The sequence below is a fragment of the Chelonia mydas genome, chromosome 1 (assembly GCF_015237465.2).
Source record: "Chelonia mydas isolate rCheMyd1 chromosome 1, rCheMyd1.pri.v2, whole genome shotgun sequence".
NCBI classification, from domain to species: Eukaryota; Metazoa; Chordata; order Testudines; family Cheloniidae; genus Chelonia; species Chelonia mydas.
In genome coordinates this window covers 15,598,720-15,619,348 of record NC_057849.1, presented here as the reverse complement: position 1 = coordinate 15,619,348, position 20,629 = coordinate 15,598,720, and the positions used below count along the sequence as shown (strand labels likewise).

At 44.0% G+C, this 20,629-nt stretch overlaps 1 protein-coding gene across 3 annotated transcripts; it reads left to right on the top strand.

The window, feature by feature from the left end:
- The first annotated feature begins 2,009 nt into the window (after nt 1–2,009).
- LRRC32 (leucine rich repeat containing 32) lies at nt 2,010–20,349 on the top strand. Of its 3 annotated transcripts, none has more exons than XM_027823838.3 (3): nt 2,010–2,378; nt 11,515–11,602; nt 16,520–20,349. In XM_027823838.3, the coding sequence occupies exons 2-3, from the start codon at nt 11,519–11,521 to the stop codon at nt 18,458–18,460; spliced, it is 2,025 nt and encodes a 674-aa protein (XP_027679639.1). In that variant the 5' UTR covers nt 2,010–2,378; nt 11,515–11,518; the 3' UTR covers nt 18,461–20,349. The 3 variants fall into 3 exon arrangements, with proteins under 3 accessions (XP_027679639.1, XP_007061466.1, XP_027679640.1); XM_007061404.4 differs by having other exon boundaries at nt 2,085–2,664; XM_027823839.3 differs by lacking the exon at nt 2,010–2,378 and adding an exon at nt 7,219–7,389.
- The last annotated feature ends 280 nt before the right edge of the window (nt 20,350–20,629 follow it).

Here is a 20,629-nt window from a genome sequence, read left to right as displayed (position 1 = left end):
ACCCCTGCCTGACGAAGCTGTGGTGACTTAACTCCCAGTGTACATGCAGCTGTGTTGACCGATGAGTTCTCCCATTGACATATTTACTGTCATTCAGGAAGGTAGTGTCCCTTCCGTTGCCATAGGCTGGAACTACAGCCCGGGGTTATGGCAGCAGAGTTACGGTGACGTAGCTATCCCGGTATAGTCTGCATTGTGTGGAAATACCCACAGCCCCACCATTATGGAATATCCTCCCTTCCACATGCTAGCAGAGATAGTTTTTACCACTGGGAACAGTTCCATTATTAGTAAGTCTGTTCCTGCTCCTACTGAAGTCAATGGCAAATCTCCCTTTTAATATCTGGTGTGGGATCAGGCCTTAAATTAGCATTTCAAAGAAGTTATTCTTTATTACATAAGAACATAAGAACGACCATACTGGGTCAGACCAAAGGTCCATCTAGCCCAGTGGCTAATACCAGGTGCCCCAGAGGAAATGAACAGAACAGGTAATTATCAAGTGATCCATCCCCTGTCGCCCATTTCCAGCTTCTGGCAACCAGAGGTTGGGAGACCATCCCTGCCCATCCTGGCTAATAGCCATTGATGGACCTATCCTCCATGAACTCATCTAGTTCTTTGAAATATTAGTTTGCATCTATACCTTGCACTTCCATAGAACCTTTCACCCCAGGATCCCAAAACACATTACAGGTGTGACATAATTATGACTCTCAACAGCCTGTGTGGTTGTTAAAGGGTACATAAGGATCACTTCACCCACAGGAATGCAGCCACCTCTGAATTGGAACTCAGAAGCTGACTGACAACATGCAGCAAGGCTACACAAAAATCTGGTACCTGAAATGAAAGTTTAACTAGGGCACAGGGGTGAACACCCCTTTTCTTATTACAATGACAGTGGAGATTTTAAAGATGGTCAGCTATTCAGTTTACATCTCAGCTGAAAGACAGCCCCTCCACAGCATGGAGCCACTTATCACACTTGTTCATCTCTCACTCAAAGGGAAGAGTGTCTGCTACCGAATCAAAAACATCACCTCTGTTCTCTCTGGGTTCTAATACCGCTCCCCCACCTGAGTGTCTGAGCACTGGACTGCAATAACCGTTAAGCCATGTGTTTGTTTCCTCATCCTCACTCCATGGGGAGAAGTGAGCACTGTGGAGTTCTTGTTCTGGATTTTTATATATTTATATACTTTTATATACACACACACACATTGCTATATGTTTATGACAGAGAAGGCAGGTCTATGTAGGGCGCATTACACTGGGGGTCAAAGGCAGTGAAGTTTGTGATGGGCCTCAGTTCCTGTGGGAATTCATTCCCATCTAGGAACGGCCCCCAAGAAAACTGTCTTCTCTACAGATGATCTTTACCCTCAATGTTCTTTTCAGATTGCATAGTCCTCTGTCTAATCATGCTTAGTTTCTGAGAGCTGATAAGACCACAGTACAGAGTGGTGTGGCTGCAAAGCAACACATGGATTCAGAAACCAGCGACATGCAAATCATGTATGAGCACATGGACTGTATTCTGATATCACACCCATTTAAAACTAACTCCACTAAAGTAAATGGAGTTGCTCTGGATTTATAACCATGTGAGATCAAAATCTGACCTAATATTCCTCTTAGAAAGCGTATATATTCTCCCCCATTCAAACCTTAAAATACATTATTTTATATATCAATAGTGGGAGTCTAGGGGCCACAACTTCAAAGAAGCGGTAATGATTTATAGCAGATGAGGACGTAGACTAAAGGGCCAAATTTTGCTCTCACTTGTAAATCCACTGCAGGTAATTGAACTACTTCTGATTTACCCCAACTTAACGGACAGTATGATCTAGGTCAAGGTACCTGAAAATGAATGTAACATGAACCAGACACACATCTGTAAGACAGATACTATGAATTTACCTTTGAAATCTGCAAAGGGGATTTCTGGTGGTATTCGCAGAATGTTTCAATGTGTCAATATGAGAGGGGCGTTATTATCAGCTACGAACCTCCAGGAAATAAGCCAAGGTTAAGCAAGTGAAATGGAAAATGAAAAGAAGAGCAGAGGACTCACATTTAATTACTATTACTGAGGTCTATATTCACATGCTTACGGGAGCTTGGGAATAGGTTAGAGCAGATGACTGCTGAGCAATGAATTCAAGGGCCAGTCTATTGGGAGTATTTTTTTTTTCTCTCAGTGACTTAAACTTCTGTCTGAGTTCTCAGAGTTTTTAGTCAGCTGGCCTTTAGCAGAGCTGCAACTTCCCCAAGGAAGCCCTTCCTCAACTTTCACTGGAGGGCTGTCCTGAGAGCCTGGGAGACGAACGCTGCAAGCAGAAGGGAAGTCTCCTCCTTCATCCAAACAGCAGGTACGTACAGCAACGAGTTAAACTTTGATGCTGCTGGAAAGCTGAGCCAAACGTTTCTCTGACTGCAGGACAAAGTGGGGATTCCGTAACTTGGAGCTGCAGCCTTTTAAAAAAATATAGCACCGAGGATGAAGGCACTGTTTAAATGAAACAGATTTGTGCTTATGAATGGGCTGAATAACCGATCAAACGTACCACACAGTGGGCACGTTCCATACAGCTGTATGGCTAATTCATTGGGGAGCCTATTACACTGGCTTGGATCCTTTAAGTTAAGGAAGCACTGGTAAGTTTTACAACAAAACGATTGTGATGTTTCCTCCGTCTTTTCACAACTAATGAAAATAGTAGTGAGACTTACTAAACCCTTTGGGGCAAGGACAGCATGTCTGTATGGTGCTTGGTACAATTTGGGGGCTTCTGCAGTATAGGTACATATACTAATGTTATAGAAAGTCTCCTGGCTGACAGTACTGGTATTGAGTGCAGGGAAAAGAGCCAGGCATCATGAGTATCCTAGCTCTTGTGCTGACTCACTATCCAGCCTTGGGCAAATCATTTAACCCCTCTGTAAGATGGGGATAGCAGTATTTAATTTACCTTTCATCACTGCTATTAAAAAGCAACCTTTAAACTTCCCACACAGTGGTAACCGGGTGCGAGACACCATTCTCAGCATAGAGGGAAACTGGTAGCTCAGAAGCCACTGTAGACAAATGAAGGTTTATGCTGACAATCTCCCCAGGAGGTTATGATTCTTGATTAACATTTGTACAATGCCTTGAAAATCTGAATATGACAATGCCAAATATTCCTTTTCAAAATCTTCCTTCCTCTTAATGCTGTGCCAGGGTTCACGTGGCCCTGCAAAGGCAATGAAAATGCCTATGTATAAAAACCTAAGAAAATACTCTTCCAAATGTTGTTGTAGCCATGTTGGTCCAAGGATATGAGAGAGAGAAGGTGTGTGAGGTGAAGTTGGTCCAATAAAAAGACATTACCTCACCCAACTTCTCTCTCAAAGAAAATACTGTGAGAGCCAAACACTGCAGCCTCATTCATAAAAATATGTCTCCTAAACAAAGGTCCAGGTTAATCAAAACAGGAAACTTTTTTTGGTAATTGAAAAAGGGTTTTCAATTATCTTAATATTATGAAATCTCTCCGTTATTTACTTATCAGTTTGATTTGTTTTTTAAGCAAAGGGTTATGGCTTAGTGGGTAGATCAAATATTTTGGCCTTTTACCTGAAGAATGACACATTATTCCCAAGAGGGTTACTGGACACCGTCCCAGTCAAAGGTATCTGAAATTAATTTCCTGGTGTCATTTGATCTCCTCTAGGATTACAGAACACATACATCCGCCTGAATTTTTCTTTAAAGATTGAATTCACTTGGAATAATAAATAAATAATAATAATACCTCCACCACCTTTGGTCAAAGGTCCATACTCTCTGTGTCATCTCTCTCTATTGATACACATCCAGAGATTATCTTCATAGTTATTTTTATTACGATAGAGCCACAGGGCCAACCATTGTGCTAGGCACTGTACATATTCAGAGCAGTAGAAGGCCCCTGTCCTGAAGACCGCACAATCTAAATAGACAGACATAGGGAGGGGGAAGGGGTACAACAAGCTTTTTTTCGGTGGTGGTGGGGAGGTTACTTAGGAAGGAAGAGATAAAAGGGAAGAGGATTGGGGGGACAGGGCAGGAGAGAAGAGGATAAACGGGTGTAGAGCTTCCCATGGGAGATTAGTCCAGTGCTGGGGCAGAGAACAGGTCTGTGGTTCTCTCCCCACTCCTGCTCTTGGAGATTCATTTCATAGCAGACAGACAGATAGTTTTTTCACTTCTCTAAGGTAATGTTCCTGGTACTTGAACTGAAAGTGACCCAAAGGAATAGAATCTTCGGTCTATTTGTTGTTCATGAAAGAGAGGGTCTGAGACCACTCTGTCCACAGTAAGGGTCTGATACCACTCTGTCCAGCTCTGAACAGAACCCAACCATCTACAGGCAGACCCCGCACAGAAAGGACTTCTGAGGGTGCTGCATTAGAGAGTGATTAAACTAGTGATGGACAAACTCCAAAGGGCTGGAGGTTTGAGTCACATAACCACCCAGAAGTATTAATGTTTCTCCAAAACCCCTGGAGATGTGCAACAGATCACTGGAAGTCTCATGAGAACCAGCTTCTGGGATTTCTGCTATTTCCTACTCCGGGTCATGCGGGGAGAAGACCACGAGAATGACCTTTGAAGGAAAGGAGTATCTGAATACACAACTCTGAGGGATGAACTGCTGAGTTCTAACCCCAGCACTGTCACCACATGCCTGATTCTGCTCCCACTGACGTCACTGGCAAAACCCAGTTGAGTCCATTAAGAGCTACAGTAGGCAGTGATTTGTGCTGTGGCCTTGGGATAATCACTAGAGCCAATTCCACAAGGTCACAGGTGCTCTCAACTTCCATTGACTTCATCCGGATTTGAGGGCTCTCAGCCCCTTATGGGAGTGAGCACTTGATCTTGCTGCCTCAGTTTCCCAATCTGTAAAATAAGGATAATATTTACTTTACATTACTGGGATCCTCAAGATATAACTAGCTAATGTCTCTACAGCACTTTAAAGATGTAAATTGCTAAGTGTCATTGCAACCAAATTCCAGAAGAGCAAATATTCACAAAAATAATGGCAGAGGGAGGTTACCCAAATGTTTCAGAATCTTTAAAACAGTTTGGTTTGAGATCTGTTCTAGGAATAGGCACATGGCTGAGCAGATTTCATGGACTTTCCCATAATGGTTGGTTCACCTCTGATAATGAATCCAAATTTCCCACAAGTGTAGGGTAACCAGATGTCCCGATTTTATAGGGACAGTCCCGATTTTGGGAGCTTTTTCTTACATAGGCACCTATAACCCCCCTCCCCCCCCCCACACCCTGTCCAGATTTTTTACACTTGCTATCTGGTCACCCTACACAAGCATGACAGTCGAACCCCCCTACATCCAGACTGCGGGCAATGTGAATTTTCACTTGCTCAGGGCATTGTCTTATCTTATGTGCCAATGGTGGAATTCACACAGCAGACAGTTCACTGCAGCTTGGATTGGGAAAGGTCCATTAGTCCACCTTCCAGGATCATTCCAAGAGGTGGTTAAAAACTTTTCAACAGAAGGGAAGCTTTCATGAAAAAAAATTCTGTTTCTGTAAAATATTTTCAGGGTTTTCTCAAAAGTCCCCAAATGTTTTGGTTTTTTATTTGGAAAAAACTAAAGAAAATCTGTGTTTGGGGTTTTTCAACAAACACCTGAAAGATTTTAAAGAACATTTTCAAGGAAAATGTTTTGATGATGATGGGATAAATCATAAAGGGATGATTTAGCTGGGGTTGGTCATGCTTTGAGCAGGGGGTTGGACTAGATGACCTCCTGACGTCTCTTCCGACCCTCATCTTCTCTGATTCTACGAAAATGAGAAATATTCATTTTTGGTAAATTTTTTCACAGGAAAAAAAATATTTTCCAGCCAGCCTTAATCGTTTCCGATAGCCCATTTTTTAGTGTCTTTTCCAGTCTAGCTCTAAAAGTCACATGGAGTGAGGCTCACACCACTTCTCTTGGGAGTTGTTTCCACAGTGGAATACATCTCACTGATCGGAAGCTTTCCAATTAGATGTGATTTTCTCTTTCTCTGTTCATTATTCCTAATCATACCCCTGCGTGCTACACGAAATAATCCGTCTCCTCTCTTTGGTGCTTATGCCTTTCCTTCTCAGGGTGCCTTACAAAAAACAAACAAAACACCCAAAGCCCTACTCCAAAGAGCTTATTTTTGACCACAGGAAAAATATAGAGCAACATTCAGACAAGTGTGGGTTTGGAGACCACAATGGTGAAATCAGCATAGGAAGGAATTTGCAGCAATGGGGTTTTAAGTAGGAAAAGGCACCTGGAAGACAAGTATTGGTCCAACCATAGGGGGCAGCATGAAATAATCCATATATAAATTAACTCACGGTAAATCTGAAATCACCATCATATCTTAATGTTAGGTCTAAAATCTTCTTTTGAAATGAAAATATTTATTTGAAGGTCAGGCAGGCGGAACAATAAATGGCCACAGAAATCAAACCGCTTGTCTAGATGCAGCAGGGCCCACCCCAGCAATCTTTAGTCACCCTTACTCACATGAGTAGTCCCATTTAAATCTACACCGATAAATCATCTAGGGTGTGTTCTAGCCAACAATGAATTCCCATTTACTTCAGAGTTATATCAGGGCCCTCTGGACAAATCAATCAATAAGACGATTTGTTTGAGGAAGGATTACTGCAGTGAGTAAGGGTTCCAGGATCAAGGGCTTCACTTGCATCAGTATTGTATCTTCTCATTTATAATCCTGAAATCTCAATTTATTTTGTAAGATAGTGATTCAGGGACTTTGAGTTTGCCTATCATACGCTCTGTGGCTCCTTTACAGCTCTTTAGGAATGTAACTCACAGACACAAAAACCTAAAGTAAACACACTGACTGATCCATACACAGAGTCAAGCAATGACATCTACAAAGAGAAGTCAAATATTTCTCTGGGCAAACACGGGGCCCAAACCTGAGAGCCTTGCTCAGTCAAAATTCCTGTATTTCTCAATTTGTGCTTTCCCCAAGTAGGCATTCCAGGACGAGTCCCCGAGTAGCTAATTTTCTTCTTAACACAGTGGTTGCTAGGACCCAGCAAACAACCAGGAGAGGAGTCAGAAGGGAGACAAGGGACATAATTTAAAGCAGACACTGTCCCAAATAAGGATATTTCCCTTAAAATGTCTCAGTTTCATCTCAGGCTGCAAAGTTACCAATGAAACCACTCCGTACTCTGAATGGGCGAGAGTGAAAATAAGGGTGATCTAATCTGTGCTATGGCTGACTAAACTCTGGAGGGATGTATACGATTTTTTTTTTTATAGCAGAGGGTGGGAATGCAAATAACTGACACATGAAACAAGGTAAATTAATATATTCACTCTGTTCTTAAAAACAGCAAACGCAATAATGCATAGCACTAAGGAGCCTGGGGGTACATGGCCCTCTGTGTAGTTAGTGTGTGTCTTACGTATGTTAAAGGAATACACAATGCGGCTTTGCTTCTCTTTTCTTTAGTTTGGATGAGAAAAAATAGTAATAATTAATTGTCTATATTACAGAAATCTAATCTTGAAGGAATTGGGAGTTTGTTGTTGTCATTGCTAAATACAAATGGCAACATTTAACCTGTATTAATGTTTACTGTTTAATGCCAAAAAAAGAGGACTGCAGAGCTGGTTGTTAAGGCAATAGACTGGGACTCAGGAGATCTGAGTTTAATTCCCAGTTCCTGTATGTCCTTGGGTGAGTCACTGACGCTATATGCCTCAGTGTTCCTATCTGGGAAATGGAAATAATGATACTTCTTCTCTCCTGCACTTTGTCTGTCTCATCTGATTAGACATGCTGGCCCAGGTCCTAAGGTTTGCTATGGGATGGGAGAGGGGTGAATCTTATTCTCCAAAATTCATTCGTTGTCCAACTGTGGAGTGGGGAGCTGGGATGATACGAAGTCTAGGCGGAAAGTTGTAACATTAAAGATGCTTTGAGGCTCAACCCTGTTCCCGCTGAAAACAGTGGGGATTTCACTATAATGGGAGCATGCTGGGACCGTAAATGAAACCGCCTGCATTGCAGGGAGTCCTAGTGCTAACAACAGCTCCCTTTATAGCAAGTTACTGTTTCAGCTGCTCCCAAGTTACTTTTGAAGATCCTGGGTTGTCAGCGCCATCAGCTCAGATGTACGTGGTCAGGTTTTGTCGGTGGCTGCAGCACCGTGTGGGTCTTCAGCCCACTCCGGCAGACTCCCCACAGATCCTGTGATGCCTATGCCTCTCGTACTTATTTATCAGGTAGTGGAGTGAGAAAGCAAAGGAGCTGCACTGATGAAAACTAGGCAAAGCAGGAGAAAGCGCCTCAGCCTGGTACTTGAACGGAAAGTGACCCAAAGGAATAAAATCTTCAGGTCTATTTGTTGTTCATGAAAGAGAGGATCTGAGACCACTCTGTCCACAGTTAACTACCCTGAACTTGATCGAGTCTGTATGGTCTAGTGGTTAGAGCAGGAGACTAGCAATGGATTCTACTGCACTTGGATACCAATGTGGTAGTCACCTTAGAAATACGTAGGATGGACAGATTCCTTCCTCTGCTGCTGATTTACCCAAGGTCCCTCAGCAAGTCACTTAGCCACTCTGTGCCTCTTTTTCCCAGGGGAGGAAGAGCCCAGTCTCCAAGCTGGGTTCAGGCAGTGATTCATTACAGTTTGTGAAGGACTTTGAGATCTTTGGATTTGCAAAGTCCTTTTTAAGTGCAAAATATTATTACTGAAAGCACCCAAGTAAAATTCTCCCGCAGCGCTAGTTTAATGGACGGAGTCCATCGCAGACAGGAAATACTCCGGGCTGCACTGTTTGGAGCCATACCCCAGGATACATAGAAAACTGCCCTATATGGGGCAGTTTCCAGCAGAGATTATTTATTTTATTTTTTTAGATATGAAAGATACCCAAGCAAAGCTCTGGGTGCCTCGCCATTATTTAAAGATCACAAATCATAAATATGCACGTCAGACTTTCTTCCCCTTTCAAATCCCACGGTGATCCCCCAGACAATCCCCTCTCCCCCTTCGACTCTTACTCCAAAACAACCCCACAGATGAGTCCTGCAGAATGTTCTGAAGGGATTTGGGCTCCTTTGAGCTGCGTGGGGAGAATTCCAGAGAATTCATGGAGAGCACTCTGCCAGCTGCTGGTGTACAGCACCATTGGCGGGTTTGGGAGCACTTTGCCAACAGTAGTTAAAAGGCTTCAGAACACCCGCTAGAATACTGTCCCTATTTTAGAGATCGGGAAACTGAGGCACTGAGGACATTAAGAACCTTTGATCACAGTGCAGCGTTCAAGCCTAAAATAAAACCCACCGGTATCACAGCTCCCAGGTTTCCACCCCACCCCTGATCAGACTCGACTGGAATGAGGAAAACGTGCTCTAAAAACAGAGCAAGTCATAGGTGGCCTGAACTTCCCAGGATCTGTTTTCTGGAGTCATCCTTCCTGTTGCTCATGTTGTGAGGGACATGCAAAGTTACACTCACAGGAAGCCTAGGGACTGGTATAAAGAATCAAGCCAAACTATGGGGCAATGCTGTGGCAAAGAGAAAAAGCAAACAGAACTGTGAATGACACACTCGAAAGGGAAGCGATTTGTACTGGCTGGGGGCTACAGCCCAAAAGAGGATTTCTAGCAGACTTAGCTAGAATTTCCCCAGGAAGCTCCCAGGCCTCACATCCTAGTGCAGTGGTTCTCAACCAAGGGTTCGCAGCCCCTCAGGGGGCCGTGAGCCGACTTCAGGGGAACAGGGGGCTAAACAGCTGAAGCCTGGCAGCCCGAGCTCTGGCACCCCTGTGGGGCTGAAAACAAGAGCCCGAGCCCTAGTACCCCCATGGAGATGAAGCCCAGCACCCTGAACCCCAGCACCCCCAAGGGTCTAAAGCCTTGAGTCCTAGTGCCCCCCTGTGGGGCTGAAGCCAAGAGCCCTGAACCCTCCCCTGCTGGGCCCTGGAGCTTTTATAGCATGGGGTGGGGGGAGACCTCAGAAAGAAAAAGATTGAGAACCCCTGCCCTAGTGCACCTGTTTGCACCACTCTTCATCTGGCAACCAGAGCCACTTTGCACTGATGCACCAAAGACAGTTTGCCTGTTAGCCAATATGTCCTTTGAAAACTAATTCAGCTAAGGGAGTTCCACCATCTGTGAATGACTCCACCTGTTCGGCCTCGAGAAACTCAAGAAATGGAGGAATTTCCTGAAAGAGTTGTCATGTTTGTGACAGAGGCTGTAATAAGGGTGTGTTCTTTGAGATCAGAGCAGGGGCCTGGGATCTAGGATTGGTGAATCTCTGCACTGATTAAACTCAATCTGCCTTGAGGAAGGCACTCAGCCTCTGTGCCTCAGTTTCCCCATCTGAAAAATGGGAATACTACTATTACTAACCTTCAGTATCCAGGGGGAGTTTGGGGCGGGGGAGGTTATCTCCTTCCTCTGAAGCACCAGGGATGGCCACATCTGGAGATGGAACACTGGATGGGGAGGACCTGGGCTCTGAGGTGGCACCAAGAATTCTCTCTCACAGGTGCTTGGCTGGCTGATTCTTGTTCACATGCTCAGGGTCGAATTGATTGCCAAATCTGCGGTCAGGAAGGAAGCTTTCCCCAGGTCGATTGGCATGTGGGTATGGGTTACTTGCCAGGATTATCTGGGTATATTTCACAGACTCATTTCCCTGCCTTTGTGGGGGCCTCAGCCACGGGTGCAACTTGGTCCCTCCTATTCTCTGCCTGTGGGACATAATAGTCTAGTCTCCAGTGGTCTCATTCCAGTTGTGGGGCTATTGTGCGGGCACTGGGTGGTGTTGGTGACCTGTGATATACAAGTCAGACTACATGTTCTGATGGTCCCGTCTGGCCCTGTGATTGTATGGTACCTTGCCAGGGTCTGGTGTGACTTCATTAAAATGTTTGTAAAGCTCTTCCTGGTCCTGGGAGGAGAGGTGCTATAAAAGTGGAGACTATTATAATCATATCATTTGTTGAGCACCACCAGTGTGCGCGGTGAAGACAAAGGAGAGATAGGGCCAGATTTACAAGCGCAATGATCATCCACGAGCTGCCTTGAGAACAACAGAGCTACTGAATGCCGAGCACTTTTGACAGCCTGATCACTTGCTTAGGTGCGTAAGTGGAAGCTGTCAGGTGCCATGGTGTTTGAAAAGCTGGCTGACAGTCTAAGATATGCAACACAGTGGGCAAGCCAAAGAAACGTTCAGTCTTAGAGCTTTCCTGCCAGCTCTCCTACTTCATAATGCTCCCTTCTCTGCTGGAATGGGCCAGAGGGCTTTGCAAATGAAGCGAGCTCAGAGGTGGGGTAAGTTATTCTACTATGTATGCAAGTCCCTGTGCCAATCGCTGGTGCGGACCCTGCTGTCCGGTGGCTGCTGAGACTTAACACCCTGTTTAGCTTGAACCCGTCTTTGGTTTTCCCTGCAGAGCCATGAAACTGTATCTTTTACTCTTCCTGGCAGCGAACGGAGGGATCTCTAGCCATCGGCCCTTGGAAGAGTCGCCCTGTGAAATGGTAAGAGATTCCCCAAGGAGGAGCCATCTCCTCTTTCACGTCTCTCCTTAATTATTAGTCGTACCATTCTAGTAGCACCTAGAGGCCCTAAATGAGCCTGGGACCCCGATGACACGGGTGCTGCAAACATGTAGTAACTGACAGTCTCTGCCACAAAGAGCTTACAATCTAAGGGTCTGTCTGCACAGCAGCCGGGCGATGTGATTCCCAGCTTGGGTAGAAATACTCTTGCTACTTCTGCTCAAGCTAGCAATGTGGCTGAGGGGCCTGGGCTAGCCACCCATGTACAGTCCTGTGCCAGATCCTGGGTACGTACTCGGCTGGCTAGCCTGAGCTGCCAGCCACCTGAGTGTCTCCACGGCCGCACTGCTCTATTTTAGCCCCCGAGCTCATGTAAGGCTGACAGACCCCGGTTGTCAGTGGGCAGGATTGAACCTGGGACCTTGGGAGCGAAATGCATTAGCCACAAGCCACATGGCTCTTAGCTAAAGTGGTAGCAGTCTCATTAATCTCTCAGTGATCTTGGTGCTACCAGAGGGGCACAGACCACCACACCCAGGAGGCGTGTGGGTTACACTGGCACAGAGCCAGCGCACAGATCTCTAGCGGAGCTGGGAATTACACCTCTCAGCTGCTTTGCAGACAGACCCTACATGGGCAAGACAAGCATAAGGTGGGAGAAAGGAAAGATTTGTATCCCCATTTTATTGCTGGGGAACGGAGGCACAGAAATATTAATTGACTTGCCCAGAGTTGCACAGGAAGTCTGTGGCACAGCCAGGAAGAGATCCCAGATCTCCTGAGTCCCATTCCAGCGTCTTACACACAAGGCGATCCTTTCTTAAAAAACGAACTTCTTCTGTGACATGAACAAACCCCACGGCTCCCCCTAGAGCAGTGGTTCTCAAAGCCGGTCTGCCCCTTGTTCAGGGAAAGCCCCTTGTGGGCTGGACTGGTTTGTTTACCTGCCGCGTCCGCAGGTTCGGCCGATCATGGCTCCCACTGGCCGCGGTTCGCCGCTCCAGGCCAATGGGGGCTGGGGGAAGGGCGGCCAGCACGTCCCTTGGCCCGCGTCGCTTTGAGAACCACTCGCCTAGAATGACAGTGAGCCCCATTCTCCCATCACTTACACTGGTTTAACGCCGACTTCAGTGGAGTTGTTCCTGACTTACGCGGGGTGTGAGGTCAGAATCAGGCCCACTTAGAGACAAAACCCAAAACCTCTGTCTCCAAAGCATGATTTGTCCCACAGATTTTTTTTAAACACCTTATATCAGAATGTAAATGTTATTCACAGATGAACTGATTCTCCTCTCCCTCCTTCCCTTTACCCGGATACAGCTGACAGTAAAGGGGAGTTTAAAAATACTCCTCTACTTCTTTAAATGTTGAAGCTGGTTAGCACAAATCCTCAAGAATTTCCAAAATAGGGAAAAGAATAATTTGCTGGCTGTGCAGATCTCCCTTATGGGACTCATTCCTCTCCTGCTGTACTTATGCACTTCCTGAATTCAGGGAAATTAGGGTCTAGCATACAAAAAGAACTTGGGAAGGTGGCTGGATCTCTCTCTTATTGGCTGGAGAGGAAGAAATGATGAAACCACTGTAAACATGACACTTTCGGTCCCATGCATCCCAGACATGCGAACTCAGGATGACACACACCATAAATCTAATAAGGGCTTACCCCCTGCCCTTATTTTGATGGGTTGTAGATCAAGCTGATTCCTTGAGAAGTAAATATTGGCTGATTTCCGCAACCCCACTGTAAACCTCACTCTTCCAGGCAAAGGAAGAGTCCAAAAAAGTTTTGATCTGTTTAGTGCAACTGGGATACATTTGATGCTGACAAAACATTCTCTAGTCAGAGCCAAGTTCTCATCTAGTGTCAATTGACACTGCACCATTAATCTCAATGGAGTTATACTGGTCTACACTGGCTGAGAATCTGGCCCAGTGAGATAAGACAGGGTCCAAATCCAAATATAGTTCAGTCCAGATTAACTTTGATAGCGAGAGCAATTGGCATTCCCTGTTATTTCACAATGTGATGTTTCACAAATCACTCTTCCTGTGATGACATCTTTTGACCAGAGGAAGGCCATAGCTGGAATCTTTTATCCAACCCATCCCGAAGACTGATGGTTCATAAAACTGGACCCAGCTCTAAATCGCAAGGGGTATTTGTCTGGCAACATCACAACTCAGTTAAAGAGGTATTTCAAAATCAACCCCCCCAAATTCCCTTATGGGTCATTGCAGAGAAGAGACAAAGGGCCAGATTCTCAGCTGCTGTAACTCAGCACCAATATACACAAGCTGAGGATCTAGCCCAAAGCCTTGTGTTCAAACACCCAAACTTTAGTGTCTAGGATGAGATGGGACCAAGATCCAAACCACCCTGGTTTTAGTTTTGTTAAAGAAAAGGCAGCTTCTGGCTCCATCCCCAAAAATGACCAGCTGGAGTTGAGTGGCAGAGTTTGAATCTGAATCCAAACTTCCCCACACTTCAGAGCTGTTGGGCCAATTTTTATCTAATAACCTCCTTTTCTATGTGGAGCAGATGTTGACTTTCCCACTCTTAGCACTGCAGGCCACTGTACTTTAAAACTCACAGCTGCCAGAGCTGAGGAGGAAGGAACGCGAGCCCAGAAGATGACAGCTTTGCTAATGCTCATGCAAATGCTATTCTTTCTGGCTCCTGAGTTTTCTTCATCCCACTCCCAACCCCTTCCTTAGCTGACTGAATAAGGCCTCCTCCCTACCCCCCCCCCCCCCGCTAGATCCTTTGAGCCTCTGGTCACCTTTCAGCTCAAGTGAGCCACTCTAAAGTCTTGGTGGGAAGGCGCGAATGGCTCAGAGAAGCCAGGATGCATCCCCTTCCCCTCCCTGGGGATTTAGCTGCTCTGGGTGGATTTGGGGTTCAAATTTCAATATGCGGGTCACTTGGGAGCTCTCAGAGAGCTTTGCCATGAGGGGAGCACCGCGCAGCAGACTGGGTGTAGCTGGAGCCCAGCCCTGGCTGAGGGGTTTCATTTGTCTGGCATATTTATGACAAGCCACACATCCGGCAACGTGCACTCTCCATTACTCACATGCGTAAGTGATTCACAAAACACTGGATGTTACCCAGATTCTCGTAAACATCCCAGAGGCTTCATCCTCCTCTCCCCCTCCAGCTTGTGTGAAACAGATGTTTGGAGGAGAGATTTTTGTTTTAAAGGCTAGCACACAGCCTTGCTTCATGACGGTTAGCTCCTAGTTCTCCATATAAGAATAATTAGAGGGATTCAGCAAGCAGTTTGACCCAGAGGATCCCGTGACCTACATGAATAGATAGATACCTATTTAGATAGCGTAGATGCTTACTAAGCATTTTGGACTCTGCTCCAATCTTGCTGCTGGATGTTAATTTTAACAGCACAATGTGTACGCCTTACACTTACACCAGGCCTTTTAGCCCCATGCTCCCAAAATTCCTTGCAAATTATGGCTCATATTTTGCCCTTGGATGCATACTTGAAGCTCCCTATCAACTGCATTCAGACTAGGGTGACCAGACAGCAAGTGTGAAAAATCGGGACAGGGGGTGGGGGGTAATAGGTGCCTATATCAGACAAAGCCCCAAATATCGGGACTGTCCCTATAAAATCGGGACATCTGGTCACCCTAATTCAGACCCACACATCCAAGAGAAGAAACTGACTTTGATGTATGGGTATTAATTTACCAGCTGCTTTAAAGCATCCCTTAAAAGGCCACACCCTTTACGCATCCCGATTTCACCCTGAGCTGTACCAGTGAGAGCGGCAGCATGTGTGAATCCCTCCACAGGCCATTTCCCTGCTGCGTTCCTTCTAGTCCACATGGCACAGTGTGCACCACACTGGTCAGCAGGCCAAAAGAAAGAAGCTGTTGCCTTGGAGAAAGCACAAACATAGAAGGACAGAGGTCTGGATAAAGTGGAGGGAGTTTGAGGTGAGATGTAGAAATGTTTTGGGATGATTTAAAGACGGATTGCTTAGCTAAACAATGGTTACGGAGAGATGTGATTACAATCTACAAATATTTGAAGGGTGTAAATAACAAGACGAGGGATTGTTTATTTAGGGCTGGATTCCGATAGACTTCCCCTCGATGAGTAGTACCGTACTTTGAGACTAATCCCACTGAAGTCAATGGAGCTAATTATGGAGTATTATTCATTTAATTATTCATAATATATATTAATACTTATTTTATACTGTAATTATTCATAATACTTATTAATTTAAGGCAAAGTGGCAGAATCTGGTTTATTATGAGGCACGATGGGGTAGGCATGAAATTATGCCAGGGAAGTTTAGGCTGAATAAATATCAGGGAAAAGTGTTTGAGTGCAAAGTCTAATAGACAATGGAATAGTCTCAAGGGAAGTGATGGGACCTACCACTCAGGACCTTTAAAACTAGACTGGATGAAAGGTACAAAGTGGACTAATCCTGTGCTGGCTAGAGGATGGGCTAGATGATCTAATGGATCCTCTCCAGCTTGAACTTTTATGATGCCAGATCTCAAAAATCAAAGGACCCAATTCTCTTCTCTCTTAGGGGTAATCTACATGGGGGAATTTACTGCCATAATTATACTGATACAATGATACTGCTGTAGTTACCCTAGTATAACTCCCTACATAGGAACTCTTACTGCAGTACAAGTCAGGAGTATCTTCGTTGAAATGAAATGAAAACCCACCCTACACTGTGAGGAAATTCAGACTTCCTGTTGCCTGAATAGAGAACAGCATAGTACGACGAATTGCAAAGAAAAGGCATATAATCAGATTCTGAATATTATGTTGTCTTTATACTGTATGAAAAGCCATTGAGCATCCCATAAGTGGTAACCAGGACTCCCTGTTCTCTTTCTTTTCTGCAGGTAAAGATGAAGGCATTTTGTCATGGCAAAGAGCTTCACCGAATCCCTCCAGAGCTCCATCCAAACATAAATAAAATAGATTTGTCTGGAAATCAGATAAAAAATATCTCTGAGAAGCCACTGACATTTTATACCTCGCTCCAGCATTTGGATTTAAGATCCAACCAAATAAGTTTCATTGAGCCTGGAGTCTTCACACACATGACAAGCCTGATGGAGGTAAATTTAGCCAATAACCAGTTAGATGAGTTGGCTCAGCATAGGACACCGGGGGTTGGACTTTTACCAGAGATCAGAACACTGGACTTGTCCCACAACAGACTTTACAATGGAATGGCTGAATATTTTATACACAAAGCACCATCACTTCAGTATCTTTCCTTGGCAGAAAACAGCATTACCGTGATATTGCGCAGGATGTTTCAGGGGTCTCCAGCTCTTGTTGAGGTTGACCTCCACAGTAATATCATCATGGAAATAGAAGAAGGTGCCTTTGAAACTCTGGTGCATCTCACCAAGCTCAATCTCTCCATGAACTCGATCACTTGCATCTCAGATTTCAACCTCAGACAACTGCAGATACTCGACCTCAGTAGGAACAGCATTGAGAGTTTTCATACCACAGAGTCAAAGGAAGAGTATAACCTGAGGTGGCTGGATCTTAGTGAGAACAAGCTACTGCGCTTCCCAGTTTTCCCCCAGGTGAACAAGCTGGCGTATCTGAATTTATCTAAGAATTTAATGCAGCTTACTGCAGACTCTGCTCACAATGAGATGGACTATATGGAAAGGGACTGGCTAGAAGCTCCTTTTCATCTTCTGGATCAGAAGCAAAATACGAACACAAGTTCTCTGTATCTATCCCAGCTTTTATATTTAGACTTAAGTTATAATGAGATCAAATCCATCCCAAATGAGTTCTTTGAGTCAATGTCCTCCCTTCGGTTTCTTAATCTCAGTAAAAATTGTCTCCAGACATTTGCAGTAAATTATGACAGTGCATTGATATCACTAGCCATCCTTGATTTAAGCTTCAATGCTTTGCAAAATCTCTTACTAGATGCCAGCACATTGACTAATTTACAGGAGCTCTACATTCAAAACAATCATCTCCAAGCCCTCCAATTTGATATCTTTGCAAGCCTTCCCAGCATCAAATTGCTTAATCTCCAGAGTAATAATATTAGCTTTTGCAGCATGTATTCAGGATTAGCTAAACAAAGGCTTCCTGGAGAGGAGACTGGTTGTGTATCATTTGTTGACTTCCCTGCTCTTAGGTACTTATATCTAGCTGACAACATGTTGAAGAATTTACCAATATATGCTTTTTACAAGACTTCAATAATTCTCCTGGAGCTCTCCATGAACCAAGGACTGAAAATAGAGGCTAAAGCACTATCAGGACTGGAGACATCTCTTGAGTATTTGAATTTACATGGCAATGGCATGACAGTTTTAAATATTGACCTGCCTCGTTTTCATCATCTTAAACATTTAAACCTGTCGGAAAATCAGCTGAGCTGGTTACCCAAATGGGGTAGTGATGCTTCGTTGGAAGTTCTGGATCTACAGAAAAACAGTTTTAGTAATCTACAAAGCAGTAACATTTTAGCATTAGAGAACTCTCTTAAAAACTTATATCTTGCTGGGAACCCACTCAGCTGCTGTGGAAATGTCTGGCTCTCATCTATAATCCATAATAAAAATGTAGAGATCCCTGGTGTAGAGCAGATAACATGCCAGCACTCCAAGAGCTTTGGGTACCAAGAAGAAATTTATATTAGCAACGTAAGACCAGAAGTCTGTGAAAAAGAGGATCTAAAGAAAATCAACTTGCTTATTATACTAACGGTTGCATTAGTTTTATCAGTGATCATCATTGGACTGGGTTCATTCTGCTGCTTCCGCAGACAAAAGTTTAGCCAGCAATTTAAAGCATAGCACATGCACGAACTTAACGAGAAATAAAATCAGGGTGCTACACTGAAAACATAGAGAAATGAAGGGTCCAATTCTTGCCTGTGATTTAACTGTGGATTTTAGGCCAGTTTTTAATCTGCTCTCAGTTGCACCAGCATCGTTTCTTGGGGTTGCAGCAACAAAGTAACTGAGAAGAGAATTTGTCATATTTTGCACTTGTTCCATGCTCATGCAGACCTGTGAAAGCTTGCTCATCAGAAGCGGAGAATTACATAAACCTGTGCTAGTTTAAGGTTTGTGGAACTTAAACCAGCCAAAACTCTTTTGGGCACTACAAACTTTGCACTGAAATGCTAAGCCAGCTTTTTGGTGCCTCTGGATAGGGAGAATCCCCTCCCGCCCCATGCCAAGGCTGCATATCATGGTTTAATGGTCATTTGTGTGACAACACTTGGGGATCTCATCACAGCCGACAGGCAGGATAACTCCTCATGCACCTTTGCAAAACTTCCCAAACCCACATGCTTCAGCGAAACCCATCTCTTTGATTTGGGGTTTTGCTCTTTCATAACAGGTTTGAGGCAGTTCAACTCTTAAAGCTAAACTCAAGGGAAGTGAGCCCACGCGACCCAGGACCAGGGAGAAACAAAGTCGGACCCTTCTCCCTTTGAAGTCAATTGCAAATCTCCCACTCATTCCAATGTGAACAGGATTAGACTAGTGATCTCAAAAACAATAACTTCACACAGATCTGTGGAGCTCATGACAGCTACTGAAGCTATGTGGTTGTTTGTGAGGATCAAACCAAGGACCTTCAGTATCAAAACCACAGGTGTCTAATGCTTGTGTTAAAGGAGAGCTCAAGTAGTTAGCAGCGAGCTGTTACATTCAACGGGACTAGCTACTACTGGGAGACATGATTACGCATATGAAACTCAGTGTCTTATGCCTATACCACAAGATGTGATAGACATTTGCACTGAGTATCACAGTTACACAGTTCAGCTCAGAGAGGAGGAATGTCTCCATAGCGTGCAATATATATTTATCTGGTTTTAATGTGAAAAAATTCATTTCTTTGGCAACCACATTATTTTAAAAAAAAATCTCCCTTAGAGAATGAATTTCAACCAGTAAATATTAGACCTAAATGTTTATTTGTTTAGAAACAGCAATTTAACACACACTGCATACAGTTAGATTTCAATGCATGAAGTAAATAAAAAAAAGTATAAAACAAAATAATTATAGTCCAGTCCTTGTCCTAGATGGAATTTATTTTTTAATCTCAGGTGTATAAACGTCCATGGATGGCCTTGCAGATTAACATCATAGGTCCTTTGCCAAAGACTCAAAAAGGCAACCAATACCTGTTGGTGGTTGTCAATCCTTTTTCAAAGTGGGTACAGGCATTTCCTCTAAAGGCCAATACTGCAAAAGCTGCAGCCAGAGTCCTAGTAAAGCAAGTCTTCTCTCAATGGGAATCACATTTTACTGGACAGTTCTTTATGAACTGCTTTAAATTAATGAAAGTCCTGCAAAAACTATACATGCCCCACAAACCACAGTCATCTGGGATGGTGAAACAAACCAATCGAACTCTAAAAGTAATGTTTAAAAAACTGGTTCATGCCAATAGGCATAACTGGGACACACTCATGCCTCTAATTCTAATGGCACTGAAAGTGACACCAGCTGCGTCTAGTAATAAAACACCCTTTAAGGTAATGACAGGCCAAAGCATGCAACTACCAAAACATTTAATTTGGCACACCAGCGGCACTCAATTAAAAAAAAAAAACAAAAAACAAAATAAATGCCTACCTGCAAAATCTGCAAAAATGTTTAAATCAGGTCCACTTGCAGGCAGCTACTAAACTGGAAAACTCCATACAAAAGGCAAAGGCCTACTTTAACAAAAAAACCCAAACACATACTTAAAAAATTGAAAGCCAAGTAATGCTGTTATCTTACAAAGCACCAAAGCAAAGTGTGGAGAAAGTAAATAAGGAAGTGTTATTTACTGCTTCTCATAACACAAAAACTTGGGGTCACCAAATGAAATTAATAGGCAGCAGGTTTGAAACAAACAGAAGGAAGTATTTTTTTCACACAACGCACTGTCAACCTGTGGAACTTCTTGCCAGAGGATGTTGTGAAGGCCAAGACTATAACAGGGTTCAAAAAAGA

What these genes read in the sequence shown, in the direction of transcription:
- LRRC32 (XM_027823838.3), top strand. Translation starts at nt 11,519, where the DNA reads ATGAAACTGTATCTTTTACTCTTCCTGGCAGCGAACGGAGGGATCTCT. An exon ending in AAGAGTCGCCCTGTGAAATG is followed by an intron (nt 11,603 to 16,519) that starts GTAAGAGATTCC and finishes TCTTTTCTGCAG; the next exon opens with GTAAAGATGAAGGCATTTTG.